At 44.4% G+C, this 17,990-nt stretch overlaps 1 protein-coding gene across 6 annotated transcripts in view; it reads right to left on the minus strand.

Annotated features, from left to right (window-relative positions):
- prkag3a (protein kinase, AMP-activated, gamma 3a non-catalytic subunit) overlaps nucleotides 1-17,990 on the minus strand; it is a 62,191-nt gene that overhangs the window by 28,025 nt on the left and 16,176 nt on the right. For 5 of the 6 annotated variants that reach the window (XM_060828257.1, XM_060828255.1, XM_060828260.1 and 2 more), the window contains 4 exons: nucleotides 15,398-15,456; nucleotides 11,337-11,382; nucleotides 4,455-4,509; nucleotides 3,200-3,326 (listed from right to left, as the gene is read on the minus strand). In XM_060828257.1, the coding sequence (XP_060684240.1) occupies nucleotides 3,200-3,326; nucleotides 4,455-4,509; nucleotides 11,337-11,382; nucleotides 15,398-15,456 (287 nt within the window). The remainder of the gene's footprint in view (nucleotides 1-3,199; nucleotides 3,327-4,454; nucleotides 4,510-11,336; nucleotides 11,383-15,397; nucleotides 15,457-17,990) is intronic. The other variant, XM_060828259.1, reaches the window with a different exon arrangement.

Raw genomic sequence — 17,990 nt, forward strand, 5'->3', positions numbered from 1 at the left:
TTTACTGCATCCACTGCACCCGATGTGATCTCCTCTATATTGGCCGCCTACTTGCGGAACGTTTCAGAGAACACCTCTGGGACACCCCGACCAACTAATCCAACCACCCCGTGGCTCAACACTTCAACTCCCCCTCCCACTCCACCAAGGACATGCAGGTCCTTGGACTCCTCCATCGCCAGACCACAGCAACACGACGGCTGGAGGAAGAGCGCCTCATCTTCCACCTAGGAACCTTCCAACCACAAGGGATGAACTCAGATTTCTCCAGTTTCCTCATTTCCCCTCCCCCCACCTTGTCTCAGTCCCAACCCTCGAACTTTGCACCACCTTCCTAACCTGCAATCTTCTTCCTGACCTCTCCGCCCCCACCCCCACTCCGGCCTATCACCCTCACCTTAACCTCTTTCCACCTATCGCATTTCCAACGCCCCTCCCCCAAGTCCCTCCCCCCTACCTGCTTGGCACACTCTCTACCTGCTTAGCCTGCTTGGCACACTCTCCTCATTCCTGAAGAAGGGCTCATGCCCAAAACGTTGACTCTCCTGCTCCTTGGATGCTGCCTGACCTGCTGTGCTTTTCCAGCAACACATTTTCAGCTAGTAATCCTGAGCCCCAGCTTATTGTTTTGGAGATTGTGGGTTCAAATCTGATCACTACATTCAAAGGAATGCTTCCTTTTGCTATTCCTGGTAGTTATTAAAAACATTTGATTTATTAAAATGAGGAAAATCTGCCACCTTTACCTGGTCTGGCCTACATGTGACTCCAGGCCCACGTCAATGTCAGTGACTCTTAACTGCCCTCTGGGCAATTAGAGATGCAAAATAAATGCTGGCCTAGCCAGTGGATGCTCGCATCCCAATAATTTTAAAGACAGGGTGTACAAAGTAGCAGCTTCAAACACCAACTGACCCTTGAGGTTGGAACCGTGCTGAAGGGAAAGTCGTTGAGTTTGGTAGTCAATTATAAGTTTCAAAACTGAGAGAGATAGAATCTGGTCCAGCGAAGGTAGTAAGAGAAATTGACCAAGTAAACAGTAAGGGTGATTGGAGGTGAGATACAGAGACAAAAAATAGGAATTGCTGGGAAAAGTTCAGCAGGTCTGGCAGTACCTGTGGAGAGGAATCAAAGTTTATGCTTCATGTCTAGTGACCCTTGCTCAGAACTGGTCAGTTCCGGTCAGGTACAGTTTAGCTATGATCTCAGTGAAGTCTGGTACAGGTTTGAGAGGCATCAGAACAAAAGCAGGCCCTTCAGCCCATCGCGTGCCCTCCACTATTCAATGAGATTGTGGCTGATCTGATAATTCTCTGTATAGCCCTGGTTAGAGCACACTTGGAATATTGTGTTCAGTTTTGGTCATCTCATGACAGAAAAGCTGTGGAAGCTTTAGTCAGGGTGCAGAGGAGATTTACCAGAATGCTGCCTAGACTGGAGGGTATGCTCCTGATGTGGTCTCCTCTACATTGGGGAGACAGGACGCTTATTCGCACAATGCTTCAGAGAACATCTCCGGGACACCCAAACCCCCTGCCCCGTGGCCAAACACTTCACCTCCCCTTCCACTCTACCGAGGACATTCATGTTCTGGGCCTCTCAGCTACCTTCCCCCTAGCCCCCTCACCCTCCCATTTATCTCTCCACCTCCGAGGCTCCCAGCCTCATTCCTGATGAAGGGCTTTGGGCCCCCGTGTTCAGTGTGATGGTGTTGGTGATGCTGTTCCCAATCTGGACTGACTGAGGACTCCCAGTCAGGAAGTCTAGGATCCAGTTACAAAGGGAGGCATCTAGGCCCAGTAGACTCAGTTTTCCAGTCATGTGCTGAGGAATGAAAGTGTTAAATGCAGAACTGAAGTCTATGAACAGTAGTCTGACGTAGGTGTCCTTCTTCTCCAGGTGGGTGAGGACAAGATGGAGGGTGGTGGAGATGGCATCATCAGTTGAGCAGTTGGGACGATACGCAACTGCAGGTTATCCAGTGAGGGGTCAGCAGAGTCTTCATATGCCTCATCACAAGCCTCTTGAAATACTCCATGGTCCCCGACTCTCCCACAAGAGGAAACAACCTTTCCTCATCTCCCATGTCAAGTCCCCTAAGAATCTTGTATGTTTCAATAAAGTCACCTCTCATTCTTCTAAACTCTAATGTGTACAGGCCCAGGCCTACTCAATTTCTCCTCATGAACCAGTCCCTTCTTACCTGGAGTCAACCAAGTGATCCTTTTCTAGACTATCTCTGATGCTATTATATTTTTCCTTTGTTAAGAGGCCGAAAGCTAGTCACGGGTGTTCCTGGCATAATCTGACTAGTGCATTGTATATTTTTAGCCAAATCTCTCTACTTTTATATTCTATTCCTTTTGAAATAAAGGTCACCGTTCCATTTGCCTTCGGTCTCACCCTGTGAACTTTGATGCTAAAGTTTTGAGATTTATGAACAAAGACCCCCCAACTCTTTCTGTTCTGTAGCTTTCTGTAGTTTTTCCCCATTTAAATAATATTCAGCTCCTCTATTATTCCAGTTAAAGTGTATAACATCATATTTACCCACATTATATTCCGGCATCAGCGGTTGAGGGGTGACCTTATAGAAATTTCTAAAATCATGAGGGGCATGGATAGGGTGAATAGACAAAATCTTTTCTTCAGGGTAGGAGAGTCCAGAACTAGAGGGCGTACGTTTAGGGTGAGAGGGGAAAGATTTAAAATGTAGCTCAGAACCAACTTTTTTCACGCAGAGGGTGGTGTGTGTACGGAAGTGATGGAGGTTGGTACAAGTACAACATTTAAAAGGCATCTGGTTAAGTATATGAATAGGAGGGGTTTAGAGGAATATGGATGTAGGGCTGGAAAATGGGACAAAATTAATTTAGGATATCTGGTTGGTGTGGCTGAATTGGACTGAAGGGTCTATTTCCATGCTGTACATCTCTATGACTCTATTTGCTAAGATCATAAAAACTGTCTGTGTAAAAATATTGTCATCTCCCCTCCAGTTCTTTGCCCCTATATGTAATATGTGTGTCCTGTACTAGCTGAGTCTCCTGTTGGTAAAAGCTGTTTCTTTGTATTTGCTTGAACAAAACCTCTTCATGATTTTGAACAGCTCACTTATCTCTCTCCTGTAAGAGCAACAATCCTAGTTCCTCGCCAATCCCATACTCATACTTAAATGTAACGCAGTCAAGAAACTTACAAAGAGGTGGAAGTACTTCAGGATGCGTTTATGTGTCAGGATGTAGAGAACGTTCCCAGATATGGGGTCAATCACTGGCAGTCGATGAATTTTATTCTGAATCAGAGAGTAAACTGCATCAAATAGGCTAAATTGCGAAAAAAATAATATGTTAATAGATTATAATCAAAGAACAGGTCAACGTACTTCACAGGAATGCTAACCTTCCTCAATATGACTGGACCACCCTGGACCTTGCTGAATATTTGTGTTGAATATATTTAAGGAAGAAATTGATACCTATCTTAAAGGCATCAAGGCCTATGGGTGTAAGGCAGGCACATGGCACTGAGAAAGAGGATCAGTCATCATCACATTGAATGGTGGAACAAGCCTGAAGAGCTGACTGACCTACTCCTGTTTCTGGTTCGTATGTTTCTCATGTTTTATTTCAATTACTGTCTCACAGCACGCCCTCAATATTTCTCAGATGTGGCTTTAGCGATCGGATTCTGTAACTATCAGCGCAGCGCTGTTTGTAGATGTCTAGCCATTGGTCAGTCAGACCATAATCTCGGAGTCAGGGATTCTGGTTTCGAATTCCACTCTGCAAGGCCTAAGCAGATCACCGAGCCCCTGGGGTGTAGAATCGCACTGTCAGAGATACTGTCTTAGAAAGAGCTGTCATCTCAGAGTCCCACTGCACTACTCTGAAAAGAGAACGAGGAATTCACATCTAAAATCTTGGCCAACAGGTATCATTTACATTGTCCCTAATGTTCTTTTATGTGACTCTTTTCAGGGGCTTGCTGTGTGCAAGCTGCCAAATTCCACACTTCCCCTCAGGATAGCATCCCCGTCCAGTTGCATCGTGCTTTGGGGCAAGATTACAAATGTAAATGCTAACCTTGTGAAACACTGGACTCTTAACAGGCTTGAACAAGCTCCTCTTCAAAAAAGGAGTCTGTCCTTTGCTAGTAGCATCCAACAGTCTAAACATTCACCCCCTTCACAACCAATTCTGCAGCACATGCGATGGTCACATTGCATTGCAACGTGGCTCCTCCAACAGCAGCTTCCAAACCCATGACCGCTACCATCCAGGAGGATGGGGAAAGCACCATCATCTTCTTATTGTTGCCTCCCTCCCAAGAATTAAAACACGCCAAATCTGATCATTTCTCTGTGGCAAAGCCACAGTGTCTGCTCCTCCCCTGTAATAGTGAGATCAAACTGGACAAACTGCAGTTCCAATCACACAGAATAATCATTTTACCTGTCATTTGGGGAGATACTGACCAGTTTCTTAAAGGAATCTTGCAAATAAATCTCTGGGGAAAAATAAAGAGGAGAGTAAAATCATTGATAAGAACAAGGCTGAGGGGCATTGTCAGCTGAAGGAGAGAAGGGAAGGGAGACAAGCAGGAGGCTGGAAGAACACAGCAGGTCGCGTAGCATCAGGAGGCTGGGTGAAAATGAGGACTGCAGATGCTGGAGATCAGAGTCAAGATTAGAGTGGTGCTGGAAAAGCACAGCAGGTCAGGCAGCATCCGAGGAACAGGAAAATCGATGTTTTGGGCAAAAGCCCTTTATCAGGAATGAGACAGGGAGCCTCTGGAGTGGAGAGATATGTGGGTCCACTCACTACTAGACTAGCACTGTCTCAGTTTTAAAATTCTCATTCTTGTCTCCATTGCCTGCCTCCCCCACTTCCATTTCGGATGTTCCTCCAGCTCTGACCCATGACTCACCTCCGGGCTCATTTGCCTCATTTTTGGTAGTAGTGTCTTCAGCAGTCTAGATTCTAAACTCTACAGTTCCCTCTCAGCTTCTGCTCTCCTCTCCTGAAAGAAACGCCAGACATGGGGGGAGAGTAATTGTCCTTGATATCAAGGCAATGTTTGACCTAATGTAACATCAAGGAGCCCTGACTAAACTGCAGTCATTGGGAAAGACGGGGAAAGCTGACTGGGCCTCCTCCACCACCAAACTCAAGCAACCCGACGCCTGGAGGAAGAACACCTCATTTTACTCCTTGGGACCCTCCAGCCACCCGGCATCAATGTTGATTTCACCAGTTTCCTGATCTCCCCTCCCCCGACCTTATCCTAGATCCAACCCTCCAAATCAGTACCACCCTCTTGACCTGTCCTACCTGTCCATCTTCCTTCCCACCTATCCACTCCACCCTCCTCTCCAACCTATCACCATCATCCTCCCACCTTCATCTACCTATTGCATTCCCAGCTACTTTCCCCTGCCCCACCCTCTTCTCATTTATCTCTCAACCCCCGTGGCACTAACCCCCCAACCCGCAACATTCCTGATGAAGAGCTGAACGTAGGCTCTCCTGCTCCTCGGATGCTGTCTGATTGGCTGTGCTTTTCCAGCACCACACTTTTTGACTCTGGTTGCAATCATACCACCACCTTCCTCACACAGTGGAAGGTGATTGTGGTTATTGGACATTAATTATTTTCACTCCTGGAAATCTCTGCTAGAGTTCCTCAGGGTATTGTCCTAGGTCCAACCATCTCCGGTTACTTCATTAATGATCTTTCCTCTATCATAAGATCAGACGTGGGGATGTTCACCGGTGATTGCACAACACTCAGCGCCATTCATGATTTCTCAGACACTGAAGCAGCCCGTGTTCAAATGCAGCTAGATCTGGACGAAGGGCTTGTGCCTGAAATGTTGACTGTCCTGCTCCTCAGATGCTGCCTGACCTGCTGTGCTTTTCCAGCGCGACACTATTCATCTCTGGGCAATATTCAGGTGGGCCTTGTAACATTAGTGCCACAGAAGTGTCAGACAATGACCACAAGAAAGAATCTATCACCCCTTGACATTCAATGGCATTATCTTCATAGATTCGCCCTATCCTCAACATGCTATCTCCCGTTGACATGAAATTCAACTGGACTATCTCTATAAATACAGTAGCCAGAAGATTAGGTCAAAGCAACTGACCAAGAGCTTGCCTGTCCACCATCTACAAGACATAGGTCAAGACCGTGAAGGTTAGCACCGCTGCATCACAGCACCAGGGACCCGGGTTCAATTCCACCCTCAGTCTGTGTGGAGTGTGTGGGTGCTCTAGTTTCCTCTCACAGTCCAAAGATGTGCAGGTTAGGTAGATTGGCTGTAGTGTTCAGGGGGTTAGCCATGGCAAATGCAAGGGTTGGGAGAATGGGTCTGGGTGGGATGCTGTTCGGTGTTGGGCCAAATGGTCTGTTTCCACATTGTAGGGATTTTATGATGAATATTCCCCACTTGGTTGGATGAATGGAGCTCCAGCAACACCCAAAAAAACCTTGGCACCATCCAGAACAAAGTCACCCATTTAATTGACACCCCATCTACCAGCATTCATACCCTCCAACAGTGACAGCAGTGTGTACCATCCACAAGATGCACCGCAGTTATGTAGAAATGTTCCCCGGTCTGCACCTCACAAGCCAGTCATCACTGACACATAGTGTCACATCTCATGAGTGTAGCAAGCTGGAAATGCAACCTTGCTTTCCTGGCAAAGTCACAAAAGTTGAAGATTTGATAAAAGTCCATAAACCCCCTCAATTTACGTGTCTTTTGGACTCAGGTTAATGGAAAACATATACCCGGTTTCCATACTTAACAAGAAATACTATTTCTGACAAATAAATAGATTCTCACTACAGGTAGACAATTATGAACCATCGTCATATACCTCTACTCCATTAAATCTTGAACCCCTTATAAAATTCTCTATACGCACACGTACAGACAGTTATACAGACAAACACGAAAAACATTGGTGTAATGGGCAGAGGGAAAGACTGGGAATACAGTTCTGTGGTCCCTATGCACTCAACCACAGCACTAGAGAACTGCAGGACTGGGCCAGGGGCATGTTTCATTGATGCAAATGGAAAGTTTGGAGATAGGAGCTTTGTTAGATGTTCCAATCAGTCTGCCCCAGGCTGTTGGTGCATCCCTCAGTTATATAGAGAAAGGGGCTATAATCCCTATAACATAAGGGAATATAATTCCTAGAAAATAAAGGGGAAGGAGGGAGATAGAATTCCTATAAAATAGGGTGATATAAGAGAGAATTCCCATAAAAGGTGATATCACTCCTGTAAAATGAGGGGATATAAAGGAGATTTGATTCCTTTGAAATAACCACCAGTAAACCATTAGTGATGGTGGAGAAGGAAGTGAACAGAGAGGATTTTGAAGCTATGCTTAATAGAAAGTGAATATTCAGGATTTACGTATCTAAACAAATTCTCCAAGGAAGAATTGATCTGTATATTGACAACTATAACAGAAGCACACACACATTGATTCATACTCAAACACCTAACCTGTTCACACTCAAATACACACACATTTTAAAAAACACTACTGGGATTGCTGGAGATCTGAAATAAAACAAAACATGGAGAAATTGAGCAGGACTGGCAATATATGTGGAGATGGAAAGGGAGTTAATATTTCAACTTCAATATGAGTCTTCTTTCTTTTTAACAGACAGTGCTGGACTCTTAATGGACTCTAAACATTAACATTGTTTCTCTCTTCAGAGATGCTGCTGCTAAATTTCTCCAAAACATTATTTTTGTATATTGCACACATTCACACTCACACACATATTTACATGTTTACATACACACATACGTTCCCACTCAAACACAGCCACACACATGCATTCACTCATTCACACACTTGACACCACCGTCATAGGACGGATATCTAACAACGACAAGTCAGAATACGGAATGGAGACAGAGGGCTTGGTGACGTGGTGCAATGGCAACATCAGCAAAACTAAAGAACTAATACATTGACTTCGGAAAGAAAGGAGGAGAATACGCCCCCATCTATATCAGCAGAGCGGATGTTGAGATGGGTGGAGACCATCAAGTTCCTCAGAGTGATGATAACTGACAACATGTCCTGCACTTCCCATGTAGATGCGATGGTCAAGAAGGTACAACACGCTTCTTCATCCCATGTAGATGCAATGGTCAAGGAGGTACAACACGCTTCTTCTTCCCATGTAGATGCGATGGTCAAGGAGGTACAACACGCTTCTTCTTCTCATGTAGATGCGATGGTCAAGGAGGCATAACACGCTTTTTCTTCCCATGTAGATGCGACCGTCAAGGAGGTACAACACGCTTCTTCTTCCTCAGGTGGCTCTGGGAAATTCAACACATCCACAAGGACCCTTACAAATCCCTATAGCTACACCACTGAAACCATTCTCTCCAGGTGCACTTCAGCCTGGTACGGTAAACGTTGAAGTTATAAATTGGAGTAAGGCCTATTTTGACCGTATTGGGCAAGAACTTTCAAAAGCTGATTGGAGGCAGAAGTTTGCAGGTAAAGGGACAGCTGGAAAATGGGAAGGCTTCAGAAATGAGATAACGAGAATCCGGAGAAAGTATATTCCTGTCAGGGTGAAAGGAAAGGCTGGCAGGTATAGGGAATGCTGGATAACTAAAAAAAATTGAGGGTTTGGTTAAGAAAAAGAAGGAAGCATATGTAAGGTGTAGACAGGATAGATCAAGTGAATCCTTAGAAGAGAATAAAGAGAGTAGGAGTATACTTAAGAGGGAAATCAGGAGGGCATAAAGGGGACATGAGATAGTTTTGGCAAATACAATTAAGGAGAATCCAAAGAGTTTTTCCAAATACATTAACGACAAATGGGTAACTAGGGAGAGAATAGGGCCCCTCAAAGATCAGCAAGGCGGCCTTAGTGTGCAGCTGCTGAAAATGGGGGAGATACGAAATGAGTATTTTGCATCAGTATTTACTGTGGAAAAGGATATGGAAGATATAGACTGTCGGGAAATAGATGGTGACATCTTGCAAAATGTCCAGATTACAGAGGAGGAAGTGCTGGATGTCTTGAAACACGTAAAGTTGGATAAATCCCCAGGACCTGATCAGGTGTACCCTTGAACTCTGTGGGAAGCTAGAGAAGTGATTGCTGGGCCTCTTGCTGAGATATCTGTATCATCGATAGTCATTGGTGAGGTGCCAGAAGACTGGAGGTTGGCAAACGTGGTGCCACTGTTTAAGAATGGTGGTAAGGACAAGCCAGGGAACTATAGACCAGTGAGCCTGACGTCAGTGGTGGGCAAGTTGTTGGAGTGAATCCTGAGGGATAAGATGTACATGTATTTCGAAAGGCAAGGACTGATTAAGGTTAGTTAACATGGCTTTGTGTGTAGGAAATCATGTCTCGCAAACTTGATTGAGTTTTTTGAGGAAGTAACAAAGAGGATTGATGAGGGCAGAGTGGTAGATGTGATACAAACGGACTTCAGTAAGGCATTCGACAAGGTTCCCCATGGGAAACTGATTAGCAAGGTTAGATCTCACGGAACAGAGGGAGAACTAGCCATTTGGATACAGAACTGGCTCCAATGTAGAAGACAGAGGGTGCTGGTGGACGGTTGTTTTTCAGACTGGAGGCCTGTGACCAGTGGAGTGCCACAAGGATCGGTGTTGGGTCCTCTACTTTTTGTCATTTACATAAATGATTTGGATGTGAGCATAAGACGTGCAGTTAGTAAGTTTGCAGATGACACCAAAATTGGAGGTGTAGTGGACATTGAAGAGGGTTACCTCAGAATACAACAGGATCTGAACCAGATGGGCCAATGGGCTGAGAAGTGGCAGATGTAGTTTAATACAGATAAATGTGAGGTGCTGCATTTTTGGAAAGCAAATCTTAGTAGGACTTATACACTCCTAGGGAGTGTTGCTAAACAAAGAGACCTTGGAGTGCAGGTTCATAGCTCCTTGAAAGTGAAGTCGCAGGTAGATAGGATAGTGAAGAAGGCGTTTGGTATGCTTTCCTTTATCGGTCAGAGTATTGAGTACAGGAATTGGGAGGTCATGTTGCAGCTGTACAGGACATTGGTTAGACCACTGTTGGAATATTGCGTGCAATTCTGGTCACCTTCCTATTGGAAAGATGTTGTGAAACTTGAAAGGGTTCAAAAAAGATTTACAAGGATGTTGCCAGGGTTGGAGGATTTCGGCTATAAGGAGAGGCTGAACAGGCTGGGGCTGTTTTCCCTGGAGCATCAGGGGCTGAGAGGTGACCTTATAGAGGTTTACAAAATTATGAGGGGCATTGGTAGGGTAAGTAGGCAAAGTCTTTCCCCACGGGTCAGAGAGTCCAGAACTAGAGGGCATAGGTTTAGGGTGAGAGGAGAAAGATATAAAAGAGACCCAAGGAGCAACTTTTTCACACAGAGGATGGTACGTGTACGGAATGAGCTGCCAGGAACATGGTGAAGGCTGGGACAATTGCAACATTTAAGAGGCATTTGGATAGGTATATGAATAGGAAGGGTTTGGAGAGATATGGGCTGGTTGCTGGCAGGTGGGACTAGATTGGGTTGGGATATCTGGTCAGCATGGACGGGTTGGACCAAAGGGTCTGTTTCCATGCTGTGCATCTCTATGACTCTATGACTCTAGATGCACTGCCAGGAATGTAAGAAACTACAGAAGGTTGTGTGCACAGCCCAGACCATCACATAAGCCAAACTCCCATCCACGGACTCCATTTACATAGCCCAATGCCACAGAAAGGCTGCCAATATCATCAAAGAGCCATCGTGCCTCGATAATGCTCTCCTACATCCTCCTCCATCAGGCAGAAGGTATGGAGGCTTGAACACACTCACCAGGAAGTTCAGGAACAGCATCTTCCCAACCATTGTTAGACAGATGAATGGACTCTCTAGCCTTAAACAATGCTGATCTTTTTCACATTGATCTTGCCCAGTGCATTCCCTGTGTGATGTAACTATGCATGCCTCTGTCTAAGTTTTTTTTCACCTTATGATCTATATGTCCTTGCTTATTATAATCTTGCCTGTACTGGTCTAAACAAAGTCTTTCACTGTACCTCGGTACACGTGACAATAAATAAATCAAATCAAATCTCTCTCACAAACACACGCTCTCACATTCAGACACTCACTCAGACACACAGTTGCAAAAACACATACATTGAACACACACCGATGAGTATTCACATTCACTCACACACTCTCGCGTACGGATATGAGCATGCACACATGCGCACACAGTCTGTCACAGACACACACACACACACACACACACACACACACAAACTCACCTCTCCAAGTCTCAATCCTATGTTTCTCCAGTTCATAAATCTGCACCTGAAAGACAAAATTTGAAATCAAATGCTAAAACTGATCAGTGCAAATAATTAACGTGTCTTTTAACCATAGGGCCACAAGTGAACAGCAAATATTCCTCACACCAGCTGTGACCCTACATCTCTCCATGACCTTCACAGTGCCTGGGTTTGAGATCTCGGCACTGTTCCAATTCTGGCCTCTTGGTCATTCTCGGTTTTAATCATTCTGCCATTGGTGCCTGGTGCTATGGACCAGCCAAAACCAGACCAAGAGATAGCCTAGACCTCAACTTCCCTTTATTTTCAAAGGCAAGTATAAGGCATTATGTTCTGGATGCAATTTGATTGGTCAAACTACTAGGTTTGAAGAAAAACATACTATTCTTCAATACAAATGAAAGAAAGAAGAATTGGAATAGTCTAATTCTATTAGAAAACTTTATATAATAATAGATTATCTAACAACCAATCAGCAATTATTCCAATACAGTAAAATCTCAAACACACATTCAGTAAAATAGATTGTCTCACATGCAATTCTCTAGACCAGGAGGCAAGAGTAACAAGGGAAAACTCTCAGAGAGGCAGCGAGAAAAAAGTGTTTTGCTGTAGCAGGGAGAGATGTGTAGCAGCTTCCAACCCCCACCTGCTACTGAAAGCAAAAATAAAACCCTGGTTCTGGGAGCTTGACCCCACCCATTCAGCCTGCTTCTATTGTTCCAACTGGAAAAACACCAAGTTCTCACAAGCTGTTTACTTTATTGGTTTGGATCAGGCCACTCATTACCTCTGTTTCAACCCCTCTTCATAAATAAAACAGGATAAAATACACCTCTTAAAGCCATTGTATCATCACAATTGTGGTTGAGCTCTGAAATTCATGTCTTTCCTCTCTCAGCTTCTCTCGCGACATGTAAAATGCCCCTTAAAACCTAACACTTGGACCAATCATGAGATCACATTTGTTTGTTTATGTACATTCTACCATGTCAGAAATGCTACATAAATGAAATGTGTTGTTGTTAAATACTGAGCAGAATCTTATAGATTATCATTCTCCTCTCTCATTCACATGTCAGTCTGCTTATAGACTTGAAGAACACACATAGTGGTAGCTCCCTACTGACGACTATCGCTATCTGGCCTGGATGAAACTCTGGAAATACCTGAAACACTTCTTAAATGAAAAGGACTATAATTTGCAAGGGGCAGGCAAGACAGAAATCCTAAATAGCTATTTTTAAACAATAGTTTCTTGATTAAAATTCCTTAAAAATGGGGACTTTGCCTGATGAACAACAAGAGTGTCACTGATCACATATTGCCAGTTGACCATGAGTTCTGAAAATTCTAGCCAGAGGACAAGAAACTTCTAGAATGTGACCTTCCTGCATTGTATGACCAGTCCCCAGCCAAGCCAACACAAAAGGACTAGGAGATAAGGTGTTGTCCTTAGCCAATAGTGACGAAGGATGTTGTAGGATGACAGAGAGACACAGATAAGCTGCAGATAAGATGACAGAGAGACACAGATAAGACACAGATGGGCTGAGAGGTGGCAAATGGAGTTTAATGCGGACAAGTGTGAGGTGATTCACTTTGGTCGGAGTAACCGGAATGCAAAGTACTGGGCTAATGGTAAGATTCTTGGGAGTGTAGATGAGCAGAGAGATCTCGGTGTCCATGTACATAGATCCTTGAAAATTGCAACCCAGGTTGACAGGGTTGTTAAGAAAGCATACATTGTTTTAGCTTTTATTAATAGAGGGATCGAATTCCGGAACCATGAGGTTATGCTACAGCTGTACAAAACTCTGGTGCGACCACACTTGGAGTATTGTGTACAGTTCTGGTCACCGCATTATAAGAAGGATGTGGAAGCTTTGGAAAGGGTGCAGAGGAGATTTACTAGGATGTTGCCTGGTATGGAGGGAAGGTCTTACGAGGAAAGGCTGAGGGCCTTGAGGCTGTTTTCATTAGAGAGAAGAAGATTGAGAGGTGCCTTAATAGAGACTTAAAAGTTAATCAGAGGGTTAGATAGGGTGGGCAGGGAGAGCCTTTTTCCAAGTATGGGGACGGCGAGCATGAGGGGGCATAGCTTTAAATTGAGGGGTGATAGATACAGGACAGATGTCAGAGGTAGTTTTTTTACTCAGAGAGTAGTAAGGGTATGGAATGCTTTACCTGCAACGGTAGTAGATTCGCCAACTTTAAGTGCACTTAAGTCATCATTGGACAAGCATATGGACGTACATGAAATAGTGTAGGTTAGATGGGCTTTAGATTGGTATGACAGGTTGGCGCAACATCGAGGGCTGAAGGGCCTGTACTGCACTGTAATGTTCTATGTCCTATGTTCAATGGGAATGAAGGAGACTATTGAGACTCATTATGGTTTGATTTGGTCATAACACAACTGCTACGTATCTTCATGGTCAATAGGTTGTAGCCAAGGGATTAAAACTCAGCTTATTGAGACGGAAGTAGTGAGCAATCTCTTCCAAGCCAATAAACAGCTTGTGAGACCTTAGGTTTTTCTTCTGAAAGTTGGAACAATAGAAGCAGCCTGAATGGGTGGGATTAAGCTCCCACAGAACCAGGAGTTTAGTTTACCTATAGTAATTGTTGGGATTTGAAAGCTACTATACATCTCTCCCTTCTACAGAATGGAAACAGACCATTCGGTCCAACCCGTCCATGCCGAGGTGTGTTTATGGAATGTCACAATATAATCCAAAAACCATAATCATGTGACCTGAAACTGCTAGTTTGCTTTAAACCATTTTAGGGCAGAGCTTCTGAGTGAAAGGACAACACTTTAGAACTGAGATGAGGAGGAATTTCTTCAGTTGGTGTGGTGGTGAATCTGTGGAAATGCAGATGGCTATGGGGGAGGCCAAGTATTTAAGACAGAGATAAATAAGGTCTTGGTTAATAAGGGGATCAAGGGTTGTGGGGAGGAGGCAGCAGAATGGATTGATGTAAATATATCAGCAAAGATTGACTATATGGGCGGAATAGCCTATTTTGTTCCTATATCTTATGGTTTTAACTACACAGCTTTGATTTTTGTTTGTCAGGCTGTTGGTAACACTCCAAGAGTAAGCAGCTCAAGGTTCAACTAAACATGCACATATAATCTCAGTATCTGCTAAAAGACTTGTTTCTGGAAATAAACCTGCATCTTGCTGTGAAATTAATCAATCTGGAGCCTATCACTATGTTCCTTTCACCAGTCTGAGCTCTGAATTGCATACAATATTCCAACATGAAAGATATTGTTGTGGATAACAATTCCTAAGAGACTCGAGAGGACATTGGCTTAACTGGACTCTTGTTCATTTGAGCTAATTCTTTTCAAGTAATTTCTAAATTCTCTCCTTCTCTTTCCTCCCTTTCAAGTGTGTGTGCGTGTGTGTGCGTGAGAGATTGTGTGCATGTGCGTATGTGTCTGTGAGTGTGTGTGCACATTGTATGAATGTATGTGTGAGGGAGTGCGTGTGAGAGTGTGTGCATGTGGGTGTGTGCGTATGTGTATGTGTGTGAATGTGTGAGTGTGTGTGTGTGAGTGAGTCTGTGTGTGAGAGTAAGTGTGTGTATGCTTGACAGTGTGTGTGTGTGTGTATATACGTGTGAGAGTGTATGTGTGTATATGTGTGAGTGTGTATGATTGAGAGAGTGTGTGTGTGCGCGCGTGTATGTATGTCACGATCTACTGTATTCCCCAATGCAACCCTGAGCTTTTGAATGGAGTGATAAATCCTTCCTTACCCTAAACAATTTGCTATCGGTCATTTTTAAATTGGGTTTTACAAACTGGATTTGGAGGATCACATAACTGTGAAAAGGAAATATGAAAAGAAGCATTTTCAAAACTTCTGGGAAAACTGACTCTGCTTTCTCTTCACAGATGCTGCCAGACCTTTCTGCTTTTGTTTCTGAACTCCAGTTTCCGCTGTTTTTCAGTTTATTTGCTATAGACAGGAGAAGAGGACCGTAAGCAAAACTCAATTCATCCTGTGGCTTCTGCTTACCATTGGGGAGGTGTAATATCTGTGTAAGATGTTGATGAAGTCAGTAATTGTCAGCATACCTGCAGAAAGCCAAGAGTGGAAATGTTATGCAGAGGGAATTAACATCAACATAAACAGGACAAGTAACTGAGAAAGCTAGAGAGACTGATTGACAGTAGCTCAACCACCTCCTTTTTACTACCATGGACACACACGAATGTTCAATACCAACTCAGCCAGACTGTTACAAAATCCGCTCAACACACAAGTGAAGTTTGAATTATTCAGTGACTCTGTACAGTGATTCTGATCATTGAGCAGGACATTAAGGCTCCAACTGAGAGATCTCCAGTTGGTTGTACAGTACCTCAGTGGTTAGCACTGCTACCTCACACTGCCAGGGTTCGATTCCCCCCTCAGGAGACGGTCTGTATGGAGTTTGTACATTCTCCCCTGTTTGCATGGGTTTCCTCCAGGTGCTCCGGTTTCCTCCCACAATCTAAATAACTGCAGGTTAAGTGAATTGGCCAGTGGAAAATGCAGGGTTACAGAGATGCTCTTTGGAGAGTTGGTATGGATTTAATGGGCTGAATGGCCTCCCCCACACTGTGGGGATTTGATGATTCAGGAGAATGGCAGGAAAACGGGAGGAGAAGGCAACTTGACACGGTATCAGTGTAACAAACTGACGAAGAATCCTAAACCTGCTGTGCCACTTCACTCTTCAAATGTACTTACTACAATCATCGACTCCCTACAGTGCAGAAAGGGGCCATTCAGCCCACTGAGTTCAAACCAGCCCTTTGAAGAGCATCCCACCAGAAACACTTCTCTACCCTGTAATCCTGCATTTCCCATGGCCATCCCACCTAGCCTACCCAGCCCTGTACACCATGGGCAATTTAGCCCGTCAATCGGCCTCACCTGCATATCTTTGGACTGTGGGAGGAAACAGGAGCACCCAGAGGAAACCCACACAGATACAGGGAGAATGTGCAAACTCCACACAGACAGTCGCCCAAGGGTGGAATTGAACCTGGGTCCCTGGCATTGTGAGGCAGCAGTGCTAACCGTTGAGCCACGGTGCAGTATGGGACAGAAAAAGGGTCATTCTTCATTGACAATCACAGTCTAAAGATACGGGGTGGGCTATTTATGACTGATATGAGGAGAATTGTCTTCACCCAGAGTGTGGGGAGCCTGGGGAATTGTCTGCCACAGAAAGCAGTTGAGGACAAAATGATTTCAAGAAGGAGTTAGATATGATTCTTAGGGCAAACAGGGTCAAAGGGAATGGGGAGAAAGGACTGAGTTGGATGATCATATTGAATAAGAGACAACAAAAACTGCAGATGCTGGAATCCAACATAGATCAGCCGGAGGCTGGAAGAACATAGTGAGCCTGGCAGCATCAGGAGGTGAAGTTGACCTTTCAGGTGGAACCCCTCTTGAATAAGACCATAAGACATAGGAGTGGAAGTAAGGCCATTCGGCCCATCGAGTCCACTCCGCCATTCAATCATGGCATTTCAACTCCACTTACCCACGTTCTCCCCATAGTCCTTAATTCCTTGTGACATCAAGAATTTATCAATCTCTGCCTTGAAGACATTTATCGTCCTGGCCTCCATTGCACTCTGCGGCAATGAATTCCACAGGCCCACCACTCTACCACCGCCAATGGCAGAGTCATACAGCACAGAAACAGACCCTTTGGTCCAACCCGCCCATGTCGACCAATTTTCCCAAACTAAATTAGTCCCTCTTACCTGTGTTTGGCCCACATCCCTCTAAACCCTTCCTATACATGTTCCAATCCAAATGGCTTATAAATGCTATAACTATACCTGCATCTATGACTTCCTCTGGCAGTTTATTCCACACAAGTGCCACTGTCTGTGTGAAAAGGTTGCCCCACAGATCCCTTTTAGTTCTTCCTCCTCTCACCTTAAAAAGATGCCCCCTAGTTTTGAACTCCACCACCCTAGGGAAAAAGACTTTTGCTATTCTCCTTGTGTATACCCCTCATTGTTTTATAAAGCTCTATAAGGTTACCCCTAAGCCTCCCATGCCCCAGGGAAAGAAGTCCCAGACTTTCTAGCCTATCCTTATAACTCAAACTCTCCAATCCCAACAACATCATGGAAAAGTTTTTCTAAACCAGCTCCAATTTAATAATCTTCACTACCATGGAGGTCCAGGCTGTGAGGTGGTGCTTCATTCATTAACCTAACATGAGCTGCGCTATGATATACCAAAACATCTGAGAGACTTAACAACGTTAGCTGATAGGGATGTGAATCAGTCTGGGCTGCCTTCCTGTCTCTGAATCTCACTCCACTCTAAGGACAGAAATGTTCTGGATGTAGGTTTGCTCACTGAGCTGGAAAGCTTGTTTTCAGACGTTTTGTCATCATACTAGGTAACATCTTCAGTAAGCCTCCGGATGAAGCACTGCTGGTGTAGCCTGCTTCCTATTTATATGTTTGGGTTTCCTTGGGTCGATGATGTCATTTCCTGTGGTGACATCATTTCCAATGGTGATATCATTTCTGGTTCTTTTTCTCAAGGGGTGGTAAACGGGATCCAAGTAAATGTGTTTGTTGATAGAGTT

The sequence above is a fragment of the Hemiscyllium ocellatum genome, chromosome 7 (assembly GCF_020745735.1).
Source record: "Hemiscyllium ocellatum isolate sHemOce1 chromosome 7, sHemOce1.pat.X.cur, whole genome shotgun sequence".
Taxonomy (NCBI): Eukaryota; Metazoa; Chordata; class Chondrichthyes; order Orectolobiformes; family Hemiscylliidae; genus Hemiscyllium; species Hemiscyllium ocellatum.